We start from the raw sequence: 19,966 nt of genomic DNA, 5'->3' as shown, positions 1-19,966 counted from the left end.
TTAGATGGCGATGGAGATCTGTCAGAGCGGGGCTTATCTTGATGTCCAAACTTTTGAAATACAATTTATTTCTGACTGCGTGGTGGACAATGGTTCTTATGGCATAGCGGTTCTGGACGTATGGGTGGACTACCCAGGTATATCTAGATCTAGGGATATCTATCTATCTAGATATCCCTGGGATGACCAGATGATAACGATACTTAGATTTGGTTTGCGGTCTCAAAAGTGTGATGTAAACAGCATTTCCGGTATGAAACTACAGGTGCGATACTGGCATTCAAGCAGTTAACCGCTGCTGTTGCACGTTTATTTATCTATCCCTGCTCAGCTACTTAGTACTAACACATAGTTGCAACAAAAATGTGAAAAAGTAGTACTATTCTACCATTATGTGCAACAAATATTGTCATAATTATACATAATATTTACATTTAATGTAGAAAAATGTAGGAAATTTTCATTTTTAGAGCAAAATCTTCAATTTTTCGGTCGGATTGTAATGGCCCGAGTCATCACATTCATGTGATATCAACTTTTTATGACCGCAGCTGCTCAGACTTGGACGTATTACCAATCGAGTTAATTGATTTTAATCTATAATGATCCCCAGTTATTGCCGCACACCTCCCATGCGTGACGCATGCGGAACTGGCAGTGATTTGTCCAAATCTGATACCACAACGCGGCACGATCCGTGAAGCACTTCGAGAGTACTCATACGAATTCTTCTTAGCTGGCTTCTGTCAACTACGAATTGACTCGCTCTCGACTGTGGTCGAGTCTTAACCAAACATAGGATAGGAATTCTCTTGTGATCCGAGCAAGCGACGACGTTGTCTGCGGTTCTTGATATCGAACGCAGGCTTCTGACTTCATCGCTGACGATGGCACGGTGGGTGAAACTGCAAGGTTTTTTTATCTATTCAATTCAGTTTGCTTTATTGATAATTTTATCAGTTTAAAACACCACTAGATTGCGATAGCATGATAGGATAGGCAAGTGGCGAGACGACTTGCATTAGAGTTTCAATCAGCACCAACCTTGGCCTAAAACATTCACGATGGCCGATAGTAAAGAGATAGATTAGGGCAGTGGTTCTTGACCTTTCTGTTAGCACGGAGCCCTAAATTGTTTTAACGGCGCAACCAAGGTTGACCTAAGAAGACCTGATGAGTGATGATGTTCCTCAATATGCTTGGGCATGATTCCGTAGCTGCAAAATTCGGATCTATTGAACTAAAGAATGACTTATTACTGTCGTATCGTTCCCTTGGCTACAGTGACCTGTGGTGAGCGCTGAAAATCAGGGAAATAAGGGCGCAAGCCATTGATAAGGTGGGGAGTTTTATACACGGACGGAGTACTCTAAACGAGCCTCAGGTTAGGTAACCCTAGACCTGCGATCACGTACTTGGAATCGACCAAATTTTCGCGGGCTGCGTTTTCGATCCGTTTTATTCACTTTCACTGATTAGGCGATTCAAATAGCACTTTTTCAAAGTCACTCGGATATCCGGTGTGACGTCACAGAGGCCACACAATCGGAATGATTTCATTTGCTAGCTCTCGTCACGCATAGCTGACCGCAACTTTGTTCAGGTATCGTATTATGAGTGTGACGACACAAGACGTTATCTGAAATTACCGGTCGTTTTCTAAGCTGAATTTGTTATCGATTTCTGGATTGTAGTGATGCGGAACGAGATATCTATTGTCCAGGCCTCTTACGCAAACAATCGTCATCCGCTTGTAAAAGCAATCCAAAATCTCTAGCTGACTGCAGTGTTGTCATTGCAATGGATTTAATGTGCTTTGGCTTGGTCTAGTATTCTAGTTCGTTTTGGCCTGTACTGGCGTTATGGTGTATTATTCTTTTTCAAAATGCTGCAAATCTTGTGTTTTCCTTGAAAGAAGCATTCAAATAAGAATCCTATTTTGCTGCGCTTTACATATCGGGTGATAATTATATTAGCGAGGCTCTGTTTATATTTTCAGCTGAAGTAAAACTTTCTCAAATTTGTTACGGGCTAATAAAAATACTTGAACATAAATATTGTGTGGTGTCAGAAGATTGCATTTTCCGACTCGTATCGTATCGTATCATACCTGTTATCGTTTTGGTCTTGACGACACCTTCCGCTAATCATTTTTGGTTTACTCCATAGTTTTGGTCTAAACCTTAAAACTAGTGTAGGTCCACTATTATTCAGTTGAATAACCTATGGATGTTGAAATCAACCCTAATATTTTCGGCTGACACTCGTCAGGTGTAATCGCCAGCAGCTAACAGAGAATTCGAAAGAACATTGTATATCAACAATTACTTAGTTGATAAACCTAGTGTTTTGTTAGGATCCTCGAGTGGCAACACTGTTGTCTGTGTAGCTTGCAAAGTTGTTGAAGCTCGCCTAGAATTCCGCAACACTTCGATACATTTCAATGGAATCCTTCCATCGTATTTTAACTGGGCTTCGCATCACTTCATATCAATGTAAATAACACCCTTGAGCACGTATTACTGTTTCTCGCACTCAAAGCTAATCAGCACTGTGTCTTTCCGAATCAAATTTTGAAAGCAGACGGATTGGAGATCAGTCAGCCCACTGAGAACAGTGCATATTTACAAGCGGTCTTATCGAGGTATGCCGGTATCAAATAAATGAAGCAAATATAAATATTGACTTGTTCTGTTCCAACTTGTTCTTACACGCCCACCGCATAGCCTCTGGATGCAAACTCGTCACAAGCTACCAATCTAGTTGGTTGAGGGATAACTAACTGCTTGCTTCCTGAGTATAGTTCTAGTTTTTTTTTTGCGTATTTAAAATAATTAGTTGCCGAACAATCCATGTCGTCGTTTTACGTGAATCGTTGCCCCGTTGTCCTGTTGTGTGATGTTCATACATATATTGCTATAGCTTAGAGTAATTACTACGAACGGTGGTGAAGCCAGGGAAGGGTTTAAGGCAGTGATGTACGATGATGTTCGTGGTTGCTAGGGCCATGACGCTTTAGAGACAGATTCACGAATATATAGACCTATTCCCAAAAGCAGACGTGGGCATTGTGTGACCCGTTAAGGTTACTTGGAATTTAGACCATGAATTATACGTATTAATCTGAATGTGTGGAAAAAACCTACCGTATAAACTGATTCGAAAATGCGTTTACTTTGAAGCCCAGTTTATTTATATAGCGTGATTACGTAACCTACGTACATCGTGTGAGTAATCCAGGTTTAGAATAAAGCCAATATGGAAAAATTAAGCCGTAGCAATTACGTAGTACGAATCCTGATGCGTAAAATAAATGCATTCAGTCCGCGTGCTTAGCGGCCTTTCTCACTCACAAACAATGTTATGTCAAGCAATGTACGATGTTTTTGAAGGCCGACATATCAACAAGATTTGAAGCACTAACTATTTGTTTACTGAAGTCATCTTTTAACCGGTATTTCTTGTTTATATTGAGTACCGTGCTGGTCTTCGTGTATAATTTGATTCGACATGATGAGAGATGTCAAGCGTTGAATACATACACTTGGCAAAGATGAAGAAGGCAAGGGGGGCTGTCTAATATCAACGCATCCACTTATCAACATGTGTTAAAAATGTAATTCGGAGCTCTTAATTTAGGAATAAAGCTGCACGGAGATCACGCCGCAGAATATAGTCTAAACTTTTATCTCGGCCGGCCCACGCATTATCTGTTTCACATTTGACGCGCGGGGAAAATAACTATCCACCTCTGCTGAAAGGGGTAGCTGATTCAGTGTATGACTTGTTTTGTATCACATTAGCACTCCTCACACGCAGGCTACGCAACAAGGTACAATACATATCCATAATTGAAGGTACAGGCATTGGTGGAAAATACGTAACAGATATATCATAAACGGAATGTATTTGTTCTGCAATACATGTTGGCCGTCGCAACGACACGATTGATACTACATCGTTGCTTTGCGAAGTCAATAGCGCATTGTGCAACTGCGCTGGGATTGGTGAATTGTTAGTTATCAGAATAGGTGAGGCAAATCCAGATGTGCCTCACCTTGTCATTGTTTCTCTGCGCTGTCATTGTTAGTTACAACGCCGAAAATTCACATTCCCTGGCGATTTTGATGGGGTTCTGCTGTAATGCTGTAATAATTAAAATTTCGGAACCATTGCGACAATAGCAATCGATTAATTCGAATACATTATAACAAATTCTGTGCTATTGATAATGAATTGCGCTATCACAGGTGAGGCTTGGCCAGTCCATGCGCCACCCCTCCTTTCCGGGTATATTTTTGAACACCTAATATGTACTTTCCGTGTTGTTGTGTGTTAAAATGTTTCATAATTAATTATGCATGAACATCGATGGAAAGTACACATAATTAATGGTGTTGAAGTTGTCACAATTTTCTTGAACTCACCGTGACGACAGGTGAGGCACTGCCTCACTTGACCGCACGTCACTTAATCGTGTTTTAGGCAGTTCCGGATTGGTAAAGATCATTAATTCTAGTTCTAGTTGCTAGTTTGGAAAATCCAGTACTTTGTTGAAGTCTGTCTCGGTGATAACCAATCAGTATTCTACAACTCAAAGAATGCAGGGCATTGACCATTGCTACGATCTAATCGTAGACTGATACAGAATCGTAAAATGCGTTATTATTTCGCAGCTGACTCTCATAGTTGCGCAAAACATGGCCACCTGACAATGAGTGTGAGCGATGGGCAAGAATCAGAGCAAAGCAGACCCGAAACAGCGTGGTGAAGAAAGAAAGCCAACCAACAAATCTTCCGATAATCCTCCCAAGAATGAAAAGGAGAAAAGTAGATTGACGGAGAGATCAAAGCCGAAAGAAGATGGCAATCTTAAAAAGCGTGGAAAGTCAGAACCTCCTCTTAAGACAGGCGATTCGAACCGAATCAACGAATTGACGAATCCAAAAGGCCTCCAAAACGAATCCAAGTCAAATTCTAAAAGGTAAACATAAATTATCGCCTGATCTTCAAAGTCATAGTCGAAATTTTGGGTTCTTTTCGAGAAAACGAATGGAAAAGATCGCGAAAATGGAAAATGCGCAGAGGGTCACTAAACGCCAACTCAGGAGGTTAGTGTCCTGGTTTATGTTATGACCTACAATTAAAACGTGTTTGGAAGCAACACTGTGTAGTAGCAGTCAACCCAAATCATGACACTTTACTATGAAATCAAAGGCTTTAAAATTTTTATCCTCTATCACCCAACGTTGATCACAGCTAGCGGTAGAGCTGGTGGAGGATGACTTCGAAAATGCCGGGAACGTATTGTACATCGCTATGTCATGTTCATTGTTCATATCACACTGATAAGAATATAATGTGCCGGAATGCCGATTCGCCCGAGCAGGTTGCACATCCGGTGGTTTCCAAAATTTTATCGTCCCGACTTCATTTCCAATTAGAAAATGTTCCGTGGTTTACTTTAAAATTTCGTGCGTTGATTACTAAAAACTTGTCAGCACCTCTGCCCGGACTTACTCACGGCCTATGTTACAAGCTGATTAAGCTCAACATCTTCGTGATCCCCAGAAAAGGGCAAACAACCCTAGGCTTGAGTTACACTATATTTGACTAAAGCATCCAAACGGCCTTACCGACATTAGGAATATGCAGTTCTCTTAAAATTATAATTACTACAGTAAATGATAGTTATTTTAATTCATTTTTATTGTAGTTTTTGCGACGCACTGCGCGAAGAAAAATTTTAAGTAGCATAAATATTCTCAAAAAGATCATATTGTTTATGTCGATTTACGAAAAAATTTCTGCACGCTTAGCCTTCAAAATCCCGGACATTTAGGCATATTTCAGCATTCCCTCCCGGACGCAGTTTAAACAGTGAAATTCCCGACGTATGGCAACCCTAGCGTAATGCTTTCAAGTTTCAATGACATTTACAAAATTCATTCATTGCCATTGAAAAATTCTCGCGCCTTGCGCGACTATATTTGCAGTATCCAAGAAGTTACTGATATACAGATATCATAATCTGTGTCATAGCAGTGTTTTCATTCAACTTTTTCATTGAGTTTTCCGAATCTTTTTGATTTACCACAGTGATATGCCGGGCTTTACTGACCAGCTATTCAGTCATGTCAGTGCATATTCTCGGGAGCGTCTAATAGTAGACAATCTCCTCTTACTGCAACGTAAAACTTGTTTTGTTCCAGTAACCCGCAATATTCCGCGAAAACTCTATTGCACGTAATGCTACTCGTGTTAGACGCATTTATGACGCCATTCTTGGTTATTCTGAGTTAAAAATAAATTTTTCTTATCAAGACGAGATAAAATTATCGACGTATACAGTCCACAGCTGTGATTTGGTAACCGCAATCGCGAGGTTGCGCTTTAATAAATAAGTATTAAAGTATATATATATTATTTTACACGTGCGTCTGATTATAGATTACTAATTTACGGATAGATACGCAAATCCCGTCGTAACGCTTGGTCAAGCAGTATCTCTTATCTCTGAGCAATTTAAAAGCAGCATAGATGGTAGTGCTATAGGTGGCGACCCCAGCGTTGAGATGGAATAAAATTGAAAGCTAATGTCGCACAGATTCCAAAAATACAAGTTAAAATCTTGTTAGGACAATGAAACCACCTCAAAACAGCTCTCAGAATCTCTAAATCTACATTGTTACGAGCAATCGATTGACGAAATTGGGCTAAGCGATGCTCATTGTGTTGCGGCGCTGCCATTGTTGGAACAATGCTGATTTTCAGACTTTGAGGGCGGTATAGGGGTTCTATTGCCTTGGAAAGATGTAGACCAGTAATGTTCAATTTCAGCACTCGGGTCGCCAGCAATAGCACTACCAATTATGCTGCATTTAGACTGCTCATCAGAAAGAGAGACTGCTTGCCTTTGCGTATCAACCGGTAGTCGCGTATCTATCCGTAGGTTATTACCGAGATGAGCATGGATTAGGCTTAGGATTTGAAAAAAACGGATTTGTGAAATTGGATGTACCGATTTTCTGGGAGATTGATATGTCGTGTGGCGAATGGCGACAAACTTTATTCAGATCAGTAATTAATGTACGTACTACGTATGCTACATTACCACCTTGGTACACTCGGTTCCAATGAACATGAGAGATGCAGCTCTATGCTAACTTATCTTAAATCAAGCGAATTGTTGGTTGTGAAAGAAAAATGTCCAATTCCTCCTTTGCATAAATTAGGATTTTTCTGAATTTTAAGTTAGAATCGGATTAGGATTGGACGCAGATTTGAATATACAAAAGTTATGGATTGAGATTTGGATTAGGATTACAAGCTTCGGATTTGGATTGGATTAGATTAGGACATAGAAATTCCAAATCCACTCATCTCTGGTAGGTTGGTAACTTATAGTCTGATCCCCACTAGAAGCCTACTAGTGGGAATTATCCACCGGTTGGGAACCACTGCTTTGGCCAATGACTCTTGTTATGGTCAAGATACGGAGATGTATTTGCCTTCAGTGAACAGCGATTCATAGCCATTACATAGTCAAAAGTGTTTGATATCCATATATTAAATAATTATTTGAATCCCCCGATCAACGGGCAAGTTATATCCGCAATACCATACATACAACGCAAGCCCTCCCACGCTTTATTAAACCTCATTGAATATCCTGATATCGCAACCGAAAATAGAGTGAAATTATTGTCGTGCGGGCCGGTACTGAATATTCGTATTCTAACAACTGCATTGAATACTCGATATGTATAATAAAACAGGAAGCATATTCAGTCGTAGTAGTCGATGCGCGAAGCTATGGAATGAATCGGTGCTGCTGGATATTGGTACTATTTACTATTGTAAAGACTGCTTCCACTTTCGCTCAACAGTTTTCAGTTTTTTGTCGGCAAAAGCAGTCCTACAGTAGTCGCTATCTAGATACTTTGAATCCGATAGTCGCAATTCTACATGATCATAAGTCAGGGTTGTAACCAAGTCGCATGGCTCCGAGTCACAAGTCAATCTCACTTTTATAGTTTTGACTCGAGTCAAGTCGAGTCATTTTCAATTCACCACCGAGTCAAGTCCGAGTCCAAGTCATGAGCAGAGGTTCGAGTCCGAGTCATGGTATTGTGACTCGAATCCTAGTCCAAGTCATTGTGTTGACTGCTCAGTTTCCAGTTAAAGTCTTGTTAACGCCACTTTTTATAACTCTGTTTGGTGATATCGAATGGTTCGAATTCATAATATGCTAATTTTCCTCACTTTTAGCAGTTTCTGGTCGCATTTTCAACAGGACCAATACTAGAAATCCCGATAGTGTGATTACTTTACTATTCTTCGAAATTACAATGAAATGTCAGTCTTGGCTGTCTGAGTCTCGAGTCATATGACTTGGTTCGAGTCATGCGCGATGACTCGAGTTCAAGTCGAGTCAATACACAGATTGACTCGCGTCTAGTCATTTCCGTATTTTGAGAAAATGACTCGAGTCATGTCGAGTCATCAGAAAATCATGACTCGAGTCTGACTCGAGTCGAGTCATTACAACCCTGTCGTAAGTATACTGCTATGAATGCACATGTAGCTATCACTTCCATTTATATGTAAGTATGTGATTGGCGGTATACTAAACAAGCTGGAATATATTGTTTCAGGACTGATTGATTGATTGATTCATTCATTGCATTATAAATTAATACCTCGAAGACATTTCGTGTACCCCTTCGAATTATTAGAATTATACATTCAGATATTCAAATAAATTATACCGCAATCAATGTAGTCCTGATAGCAACTTCTTAAGTATCAACTGTACGCGGTGGTCAGCAACGAAGTAGGCTACTTCTACTTTTCCAAGGTACTCTAGGTAGGTTTTACCTGATCGCACTGGTTACTCAAGTTATGGTTTTAATTCACTTCTACCTCACAATTTTCGGGATTTCAGACAAAACTTGGCCTAAAATAATCATTTGAAAACCATTTCTTCAACAACTTGTATTCTGGATAAACTCAAGAAAAATTAGGCCCATATTCATTTTTTATTTACTGGTACATCGGTACTTCTATTTATCAGTTTTCAGGCAACACTAGACCTAGAACAGTCACTTTTTAGTTGATTTAACAGCCTTATTTTTACTTGAAACTGATTTGAATTGAGCAGCAATGATGACCACTCTGCCCTTTGAGTATTACTGACAGTTTTGCTTTCTCAGACTGGCCAGCGCTCTACAGCGGACATCTTGGTATCTCGGCCGCAGACTCGGAATGGACGACTCTCAGGCTTCCAGGTTGTTTTACTTTTGATTTGTGTCATCGCTAGGAGGATTATTTTATGACGTAAAAAAGTTTCGACCTAAAAATTGAAAAGGTTGACATTTTTCGTAACTTTGAAACATTTTTCGTGACAAAAGCCATATAAAGCTAATTATTTCCCTTACCAAGTAGATGTGGCATTTTCAAGAGTGCAAGGTTGACCAAAGATGACTGTACAATGTGACATGATAAGTTCGCAGGCCTCTACGACACCAATACAGTGCAGATTCACAAAAGATTGGCTTTGTAAACAATTTAGACATTTTAGACCTATCCTAATGATATAAATTGACAGAATTGTGACAGATTTTTTTACCAGAATAAATATGTCAAAATTATATCATTGGGTGATAAAATGCCAAAATTGCTTACAAAGCTCATTATTTTGCACAAGTCACAAAGTAATCGTCCTATTTGATACCATGTGAATCTAATCTCTATTCTCAGATATCAAACAAGTTTCGCGACAGAGGAGGAACGTAAATTTCAAATCCTTCTATGGTGGCGACGCAACAATGGTTCGAAAGCAACGTCACAAAGACTCGTTATCATATTGCAACACGCGAATTACACGCGACAAGAATACCAAGCCATGATGGTGTCATCCAACGGTGACGTCCACGGGAAAGCCTCGGCACCGGATGAGAACCGCGATAAACAACCTTATCACAGTGACGTCACAAAGTCCTACGACAACGTGTCGTATGGCAATACCGTGGATGCGCGAATTCTGCAGAAGAAAAAAGAGGTGCGTGAGAGCTTTCAAATCCAAACCGAGATTTCAGAGCCACCTACTGCTTCAAAATTAAAATCCATATCTGATCCGCGTTTAACACAGGTTGTGATGGAAGTGAAATTTTGTTTGTTGACAGAAGAGCAAATCTCGAGAAAGCGTTATGCTGCCTCCGTGGTGGGATCAGTCGCTCGAAAACATTCACAAGACCGTCAGAAAGCACAAGACACAGACAAGAGGTGTGGTGAAATGTCAGATTTTACACGCAAGTCCAAATGTAGGATAAATTTGGTCTTGTAGTCAAATGCGGTGATGTCTGAAATTTGATCAAAAGTCGCATAAAAATTGGAAAAAGTCACAAGTTTCCTATTCAAGTCCAATTTCAGCTTTAAATTAATTTGAAATTCGCCCAACTTTTGTTAGATGTTCGTTTGATGTAAATTAGGGTTGCCATATGTCCGGAATTTCCCGGACATGTCCGGAATTTCACTGTTAAAACTGCGTCCGGGAGGAATTTCCAAAATAAAACCAAATGTCCGGAAATTTGAAGGCATGAAGAATGCTCAAAATTTTTCCGTAAATCATCAGAATTTTTCTTCGCGCTGCGCGCGATTTAGAACCACGTACATTGATTTTAATATGGGAACTACCACCCTAGCAAAATCTGCGATCAAAAATAAATAAAAATAACATTCATGTACAGAAATAAGTCTGACTGTAATCGCAATTACAAGATAACGGTATATTCATGGAGGCGGTTTAGGCGGTTTGGGTTTGGATGCTTTATTCAAAGATAGCGGTTCTTAACATGGGGATATACTATAGTTTGCCGTTATTCTGGGACTCGCGAAGATGTTGAGCGTGATCAGCTACCAAAATAAGCCGTGAGTAAGTCCGGGCAAATGTGCCTACATTTAATTAGTAAGTAGTTCATCAAATTTTGAGCTGGACCTCGGAACATTTTCAAATTGGAAATGTAGTCGCGACCATAAGAGGTTGGAAACCACCAGGTGTGCTGTGTTTATACAGCTCAGTGGTGCAGTGCGCACCGTCAGTAGGTTGACAAACAATCTTTTCTGTGTGACATGAACATGACTAACGATAAGCAATTACGTTCCTTGCATTTTCGAAGTAATCATCCTCGACCAGCTAAACTACTAACTCTGATCACGTGGGCGTAGAGAGGATCAATATTATATAGTAACAATATTTTTGACAGAATTTGTTTATATCATTCAACGACCAGATTCATATTGGTAGGGTTCAGAAGTTGCATTGATTACCCTACGGTGGGCCTAACATCCGGTGGGTCCAAGATCAGTGTTTATTTGGGTCGGAGGGGACTGAAAAAATGTGACTTCCGCCCTGGTTACACTTCCTGAACGGGATCGTGACCGCCTCTAGTCGATAGACAAAGCTTTGCTGGCGTGACGTCATAATGATCGACAATGTGCTTATACCTCATTTTGAAATCCGCTTGGTGGTGCTAAAGAGCGTCCGGAATTTGGTACACAAAAATATGGTAACCCTAATGTAAATTGCTGATCAAGTTCAGGTGTAAGTTGCGATTTGCAAGTGAGTGAAAAAGTGAGAATTGTAGGCCTACGTATTCGTAAAACTCCAAACCTACCAATCCGTTCGTTTTTAGGAAGTGCATTCACCCATCGTGATGCAAATTTTTACTCGATCCCACCGATGAAAACCATACCTTGAATTACATCCTCACGGTTTAAATCAGTGGTTCCCAACCTTTTTCGACTCATCGCCCCCTTTTGAAGCTCCACATCGATCATCGCCCCCGAAATATTGGGAACCGAAAAACAGCACTTCGTCACCCCCCAAAAAAATCTAGGTCTTTGGCCCCATAGGGTGATAAACCAAACACCGACAAATTATCGCGACAAATTTATATAATTCATGTTTGAATCGGTGAATATGGTTGGGAATTGCATATATATTGTTATCAATTTTTAATCCTCTTTCTGCTAACGTAATCAGATTTACCAGTAGAGCTAAGTGTGTTGTGTTGGAAAAGGTGTAGTACCCCTCAGTAATAATTAAAAATCTTCGGGCGGAATCGTTGTCATATTGACTTCGTTACCTGATGCTATTTCGTGACCTTCTATATTTGCTATGTCAGAAGATATGGAAATCGTCAAAACGTACTAAACTGAATGACGCACATGATTTCAAATTAGTGTTTCTTACTGGCAAATAATTTTTAACTTGCGGGATGGCATTTGTCCTGTAGGGTAAGGTCGCCAGGACAGGAACATTCGACGCCAGCCATTGCGGCGCCTGTGGACAATTAAACATTGTATAATCGAAGTTTCCGGTCAGTACAAGGGCATTCCTCTTCGGCCAAGGTCTTCTCGCTGCTGATCATTCTGGCACACTTCTCGGAGTCGCATGTTACATGGCCTCTAACTTCATATGTCTTGGTACGTCGTGGCACAGTAATGGCCGACGCCGAAGTCTCCCATTTCCATAAATCATGCGTATTTTTGTTGGGTGACGGGTAATCCGAAATCAAGATAAATGAAAATACTAAATCGCGACCAGCGCGAAATTTTTTTATAAAAGTTTCATGAATTTCTAAAAAATTACTCTATAATTTATGTTAATTCACGAAATAACTTTGGACCCGCTTCGATTTCGGGTCCCCCACCCCCAATTGGGGGTTTGGGGTGCGGTAGTTACTGTCCCCGACTCCAATGTAGCCGTTTTAACGCGCCATCGCCCCCTTCGTTCGTTTTCGCCCCCCTATCGCCCCCTTCGTTATTTTCGCCCCCCTAGACCGCCAAATCGCCCCCTGGGGGGAGATATCGCCCACGTTTGGAACCACTGGTTTAAATCATTTTTTCTCAAGAACTGTAATCAGTGTGCCGATTCTTGGCCGTAGTCTATATTATAGTGTATTATATGTCGATATAATACAAATACTATCATATCATCCACCTGTACTCATTGTGTCAATTCTCGGCTTTAGTCTATATCAGAGGTCTCGAACTCAAATGTGCTCGCGGGCCAATTTCCTAGTTTCTGATGACCGCCGCAGGCCGCAGCATCAATAATAGGGGTATTAAATGTATTATTGCACTATTCACGCTTGGCCCGAAAAAAATCACATTTTCAAATATTTGAATCAAATATTTTTGTGCTGGGCATAATTTGACAAAATAGTGAGTTATAGGCACCATATGCGAGAGGACAAATGCATCATGACATCGTAAAAGCAGTCGCGTTACAACCTTGCGGCTAACGGGCATTCGAGGAACCACAATTATAGGTAGAATGCGTCAGAACTTACCAAAAAATGATCTGATAACAGAGCATTCGAGCTAATCCGGGTTTCTGGTATAGTGGGCTATTATTCGTGTCATTGCCAAAGTCAAATTAAATCAGCGTTAGATTTTCCTTCGAATATTGGAACAGATCAATAACAACTTAAATGCAATATTTATTGTACCATTTTATTGTAACAGCACTGTTTCAAAACCTTTTTAGCGATCGTAGCCCTTGTGCTTCCAATAAGATTTCTCGTACCCCCTGTTCATTTTCAACACAATTTCTGATTGTACCTATATTGAAATCAGCAGGCCTATCCACGTAAAGTCGTGCGTAGCGCGAAAAATACTTTTCAGTTGAATAAATACGCACTGCAGTTTGATCGTTTGTTGCGTCCATGGTCGTACCAATTCATGGCATTCTGAGGTACAAGTCCTTCGCTGATTTTTACGTTTTACAACGCGACTCAACTCGAGTCATTTTTTTTCCTATCACAGTCAGTCCGAACCCGAGTAATTTTACGAACGGTCGCGCCCCCAAGTTCAAATCACACTTTCCAGTCACGAATAATCAACGGATCATCTTGTATCATCACGAACAATAAATGTGACATATTGGCTGATCTTCCACCGCATGTTAGCTTTTGAAAGTCATGCGATAGTGAAGTTTGATGAGTTTTCAGGTTTTTGGAGTAGTTTCAGAGCGAACTTTAAATTCTCAAATCTAAAAGACATATATGGCAGTTGAATATATTGTCGAATACTTGAAATTTCAAAATGCCTTCGCGGGCCGCCTGTTTGAGACCTCTGGACTCTATATAATAGTATGTATTATTATAGATACAATACATATATTATCATTTCATTCAACTGCCCTCAATGCGTCATTCTCGGTAATGTCACGTGATCTTGATTTGCTCCAGAGGGCGGGAAATATTCAAATCGACGGAAAACGAAGTCTCTACAAAATATCACCATTGCAGATGGCAACACCGCACAAACGGACGACTCAGGTCATGTGACATTACAATCAGAAGTACCGGCGCGGAATTTGAAAGCTCAAAATGTTACAACCGACCGATCTGATGTCGCCACGCGTCAAAACGCAGTGATGGGTAAAAATGACAATGCTTTGAAATCACCGATGCGTAAAGATTCGAAAGCACCGAACTCCAACTATGTCGAACTCCGGTACGGCTCACTGCCCAGCAGTTCCAGAAGAAACAAACACAAGAAAGAGAAGAAACCTTCACTCAGTCGGTCCGTGGACAACGTGTGTGACGTCACGGCTTTGCATGATACGGACGTGAGAAAGAGCAGCAGCGTGCAGGCTGCGATCGATAATTACGAAACACTGACTCGGTTGAACGCGGGAAAAAAGCGAGAGTCGATGGCGGAAAGCATCGCAAGATACAACCAATGGTCGATAGACAGAAGAGTGACGTCACGATCGTCTATGTTAACGTCAGAACGCGTCAGTCAACGTCACAGTCGGATCATGGCGAGGTCGCATCATTTTACTTTTGGCGGGAAAGGAACATTTCAGGGCATGTTCAAAGGTGACGTATTATTAATATATGATATAATAGACCTGTCCAAATTATATTGGTTATTCAAAAGCCGCAATCAACATCAGAAGTAAGACTATCCAAAACCAGTTGCAGTTAAATGTTAACTTGGTCACGTCAGCCTACCAGAAACCCGCTTTCGCTGGTCAATATATCTCATAGCTAATTCATCTTGTGTAACCAAAGAAAATTTGACGACAACTCTCGTTCACAGCCCTCACGATTTGCAATAAAACCTAACCTGAATCTGAGATAAACATCGTTCTGAACATTTTTCTGTCATACCGCTCTCTGGAATGCATTGTGAAGTCCAGCACTGACCAAAACTGAATGAGTAGGTTTCCAGTATACAGTTGTTTTTATATCAGTCCATGACATGTAACATTGCAATAGGTCATCACTAGGGCAAGTTTTTGCAACTTTTGCATCTTTTTTGTTACAGCTTCCGTAAGCTTCCTAGATACTCAGAAGTTATGTAGCATGGTGTTTTAAGCTGTTTGGAGGAATCATATAGTGCAACTTTTCTCCATTTTTCAGCATATTTTTTTCAACTTTATCGATATTTCATGCATCGTTTTTCGACTTTTCATGTAAATTATTGCAAGATATTTTCCGATTTTTTCATACATCTAACTTTTTACTGGAAATATTTGGAACTATATGTAAATATATCGCTTGATTATTATTATTGTCACTTTCGTTTAAATTTGAGGTCCTTTCTGATTTGACGTATATTCAGGCTAGACCGCAGAAGATTATATTTTCACTGGGTCAATTTTTTCAGGCAGTTGATTTGGTTGAAGTCGCTAACACTGAGTTTTGCTACAGTGCCTTGGATACGGATCGATTTAAGTATCTCATAACCTGATAATTTCAAGCAACTTGTCCATAAATGAAACTTTGTAGTGTACCTTTTGTGAAAAATAAATGCAACTTTTTACTGCAACTTTTGTGAAAAATAAGTGCAGTTTTCGTCGGATTTGACTGCAACAAAAACTTGCCCTAGTCATCACCTTTTCACGCTTCCATAGTGCCCGAAGTCATTAATCCAGGATTTCCGTAACGGACCTACTTTCTCACATCTTCCTGATTTTGAAAAACGTCTGGTAAAACTATGTCTAAAAAACTTATTTTGGTACTAATCTAGTTTGTCGGTTGTACTTTTGTTGGCTCCAAAATCAGTTACCAAATGAATCCAGGTCTTATTTCTGGCCTGGCTCTTTTGCGAGACGGGAGCCTTGTTGCCTCAGACGGAGACAACAAAAGGATCCAAATTTTCGACAAAAGCGGTGCATTTGTGACGTCATTCCACTCAAACACGGAGCTGAAACCGAAAGGTGTTTGCGTGACAATGGGCGAGAAGATCGCGGTTTGCTGCGGAGATTCGGTCAACGTGTTCGATAAAGGTTCGGTTCGTGAAATCCCAGTCGAATTTTCGCATTTTCCAAAGTTTAATTTTGTTTCAGAAGGGAACCTGCATCTATCTTTCGGACGCGGTGTGTTTCGTAACAATTCCTATTCCGTGTGTTGCGACCGTGAGAACAATTATTACGTCACAGATATAGTGACGCACTCGATATCAATCCACGATGCGCGCGGAAATATAAGAAAGAAATTTGGATTCGAAGGTGATTCGATTGTTTCGAACTGCTCGAATAAATTCGAATACTCGCACTATTCATTCAATTCAGTTTTAGAAAACTATCTGCACTTCTACTTCCTAGCTATTAAGCCAATACCATACTTCATTTTACTCTTTGGATTTTGCAGAGTAGAAAGTAGTTTTGGGACTAATAGCCACTGTTATGATTGTCACTCGGTGGGATTTTCGAAGATATGGGACAAGGTAAAGTCACTACTATGAGCTAAATTGTCTTAAGAATCTGACGAAATATCCTCTGAACTTAGTTGGTTTAGCAATTTGAAAATGGATCGCCCCTGGTAACTTTGCTACTTCCAATTGAGATAGTTTGGACATGTCTTGTAAATCACCACTTGCGTTTGTACTCGAGTATAAATACTTCGTTGAACCCATAACAAACGATATGATAAATTTAGGATCTTGAGCATAAGTAGCTTCTTGGGGGTACAGAACTTCAATATACATTTGAACATTCATATTGAAACGAACGTGAATATTTGCTGCTGACATTCGTCACGGGTAATCGTCAGCAACTGGAAACTAGATAATTGTAGAAATAAAAGGTATTACTTGTAATTCTACTTGAGAAACAACTTTGACAGCATAATCGTAATATTTTGTAATGTCACGTGTTTCAGGCAGCAGTATGATCCATTTCAACCAGCCTGTGTCATTAGCGATTAATAGCCAGAACAAGTTATTCGTGAGCGATTCTCAAAATCATTGCGTCAAGGTCAGTGCTTTGTGGCTTAGTTTAGTTCCGTATGATGCAGTACAGTTTCCTGACAGGTCTACAAACTGTCAGGACGCCCACTGTTCAGGATCGGGGCTCAAGGTTCAGCGGACGGATTGTTCTGGAATCCGCTCGGAATTTGCGTCGATTCAGAAGATAATTTGGTGGTAGCGGATTGCGGCAATAACAGGTTTATAGATTTAAAATTTATGACATCAAGATTAATTTGGATTTGGACTTGGACTCGAAATGCCTTGTAACTCTTCATGTTGTGTAAACTACTAATCTAGCTATAGTTACCGGTGAATTAACAACTGCAAATTTTGCATTTGAAATATCTATTCGCGAGTTTTGTAAAATGAGTATTCTAGTTATAGTTTCAAGTTTCGCATTTGAAAATTCAGAATCTTTAACAAGTCCGATTTTCGTGATATATTTTGATGAGATTTAAAAACGATTACTACTTGAAAATATTCGATACGCTTTCTCAGAATATCTCAGTTCAACAGCGAAGGCCAGTTTCTGCGGCACCTTCTCACAGAAGAAGACGGATTGTTCATGCCGAGTCTCGTTCAAGTCAACGATCGCGGGCAAGTGATCGTTTGCGAATGGGAGAAACAATTCGTTAAAGTTTTCACGGTCGAGACCGCGATATGACTCGACATCCATTATTTTTTCTTGCAACGATATGCAGTTTTGGATTAAAGAATAAATCTTTTTAGTTATGCGCTACAGTTCACTGTAACTGAATTTCAGCAGCAGGAATTGGTGTGGGCTTGTTTCGTCCTCCTTTCGATTATTCTTTGACCTAAAAGATGAAAAATTCTAACTTGGCAGAAAAAATTGACAATTTTGATACTTTTTGACAATTTGTGTACCTTGGAGTCGACTTTTATCAAAATACACCAACCCAAACTCTGTCAACAAAAGGAGTTCGTGTACCATCGGAAAATAGTACATTGAACGCTCTCTCGTTTGAAAATTTCATGCTGGTGACGTCATATTTTGTGATTCGATCGTTAATATACAATGCTCTCTCCAATTCTCTACTAGTTGCTGACGGTTATCCCTGACGAGTGTCAGCCGAAAATATTCGGGTTTATTTCATTATGAATATACTATTCAATTGAATAATACACCTTTTAATTTTGACAAAGTATTCACCTACGAAGAATTCTAGTAGTTAAATTACGCAATATTGCATGAAAAGTTAATATTGCAGTACTTCTCTACATTTTTCAGTTTTTTCTGTCCTTATGAATTAGCGCGTTAATAATGGAGAAAAAGTTTCACGGCAGCAGTTTAACTTAAAATTATGAATTTGAGTTATGTTTTTATTTCACCGAGATGCACTTTTGGGCTTACAGAATAAATATTTTGAATTCTATATTCGCTGTAATTGTCCCTGAATTAGAGCAAAATGGAGTGGCTCAGAGACCGGTTTACTTATTTCGATATACAGTATCATAAAGCCCGGTGCAGACTTGCTCAATTCATGCGCGCTCATATGATTCTAGAGGTAGTCAAAGTGGTCCCCGTATGTAGCCTACTCGAGTACAACTAGTAGTAGCAGTTGAGTGGGAATGGACCTAGTCCAAATTAATAACCACTTGCGAAATAATGCAAGTAGGTAAAAAATCATCGAGTGACAATCCGGAGACTTACCGCGATTTTTTTATCCATTGCCGTACACAACACAATCAAAAAAGGCTGTTAAACGGTAGTCCGAATGCCAGATCAGAGGGCACCCTTACATACTCGATTTGATGACTAAATTACTACCCTGATCATTGAGTCACAGCCTTACAACTTGGTACAGTGTTAGATGACTACATCAAAATATACCGCACTAATTCATGTCACCTATCTCGATGTGGAACACAATCACTTGAGTGTTCGAGTGTCCACAACAACTTTGAGTACATGTTGGTCGAACATTTTTTTCTTTGATGTAGCTCTTTGTGATATACGAGGCCATCTGGTGTATGGTATCGGCAAGCAGGAGGCACTTACCTATAATCTGGTTGATATGATATGAACACTGATGCTAGGTAGTTCATTCCACAAGGCGCTTCATAGTACAGTAACGCGGTGAAAACCACAATCTGGTAGGTACCAAATGAGCCCAAATCTCCTAGTAATATGTCGAAGTCGATCATATTATATTTGATGATCTAACTAAACTGTAAACATACATTTAGCGATTCGTAGACATTTTTTTTCAGAGATGTGGAAATTATATACACTGTATATCAGAGGTCTCAAACTCAAACGTGATCGCGGGCCAATTTTCAGTTTTTGATGACGCCGCGGGCCGCAGCATCAATAATAGGAAAATTCAATGTATCATTTCCAAGTAGACCTTATTTGAAGGAAGCTATCGGACAGGCCTTCCACAAACATCGTGAAAATGTACTTTACCATTGTATACTACACATGGTTGACACGAAAAAAATCACATTTTCAAATATTTAAATAAAATTGTTTTGTGCCGGGCATAATTTGTTAAAATAATGAATTATGGACATCATGTGAGAGGATGCATCATGACATTGTCAAACTGTCGGATTATAATATTGCAGCTAGTGGAACTTTGACGTGCCACAATTTTATGTAGAATATTTTAAAATCTACCGAAGATTGTTCTGATATCAGTGCATTTGAGCGATATAGTCTAATCCTGGTTTT

At 39.8% G+C, this 19,966-nt stretch overlaps 1 protein-coding gene across 3 annotated transcripts; it reads left to right on the top strand.

Moving 5' to 3' along the window:
- Positions 1-736: 736 nt before the first annotated feature.
- LOC145457638 (uncharacterized) lies at positions 737-18,665 on the top strand. 3 transcript variants are annotated; one of them, XM_080335860.1, is made up of 13 exons: positions 737-895; positions 3,640-3,775; positions 4,677-4,984; positions 5,046-5,111; positions 9,216-9,290; positions 9,763-10,063; positions 10,188-10,287; positions 14,259-14,894; positions 16,103-16,309; positions 16,373-16,531; positions 17,184-17,278; positions 17,335-17,468; positions 17,770-18,665. In XM_080335860.1, the coding sequence occupies exons 3-13, from the start codon at positions 4,728-4,730 to the stop codon at positions 17,933-17,935; spliced, it is 2,196 nt and encodes a 731-aa protein (XP_080191986.1). In that variant the 5' UTR covers positions 737-895; positions 3,640-3,775; positions 4,677-4,727; the 3' UTR covers positions 17,936-18,665. The 3 variants fall into 3 exon arrangements, with proteins under 3 accessions (XP_080191986.1, XP_080191984.1, XP_080191985.1); XM_080335858.1 differs by having other exon boundaries at positions 739-895; positions 16,370-16,531; XM_080335859.1 differs by lacking the exon at positions 3,640-3,775 and having other exon boundaries at positions 739-895; positions 16,370-16,531.
- The last annotated feature ends 1,301 nt before the right edge of the window (positions 18,666-19,966 follow it).

The sequence above is a fragment of the Botryllus schlosseri genome, chromosome 15 (genome assembly GCF_051294905.1).
Source record: "Botryllus schlosseri isolate E-star chromosome 15, Bs_hap1, whole genome shotgun sequence".
NCBI classification, from domain to species: Eukaryota; Metazoa; Chordata; class Ascidiacea; order Stolidobranchia; family Styelidae; genus Botryllus; species Botryllus schlosseri.
The sequence above is the reverse complement of the archived record's forward strand: the minus strand, read 5'-3'. Positions and strand labels throughout refer to the sequence as shown.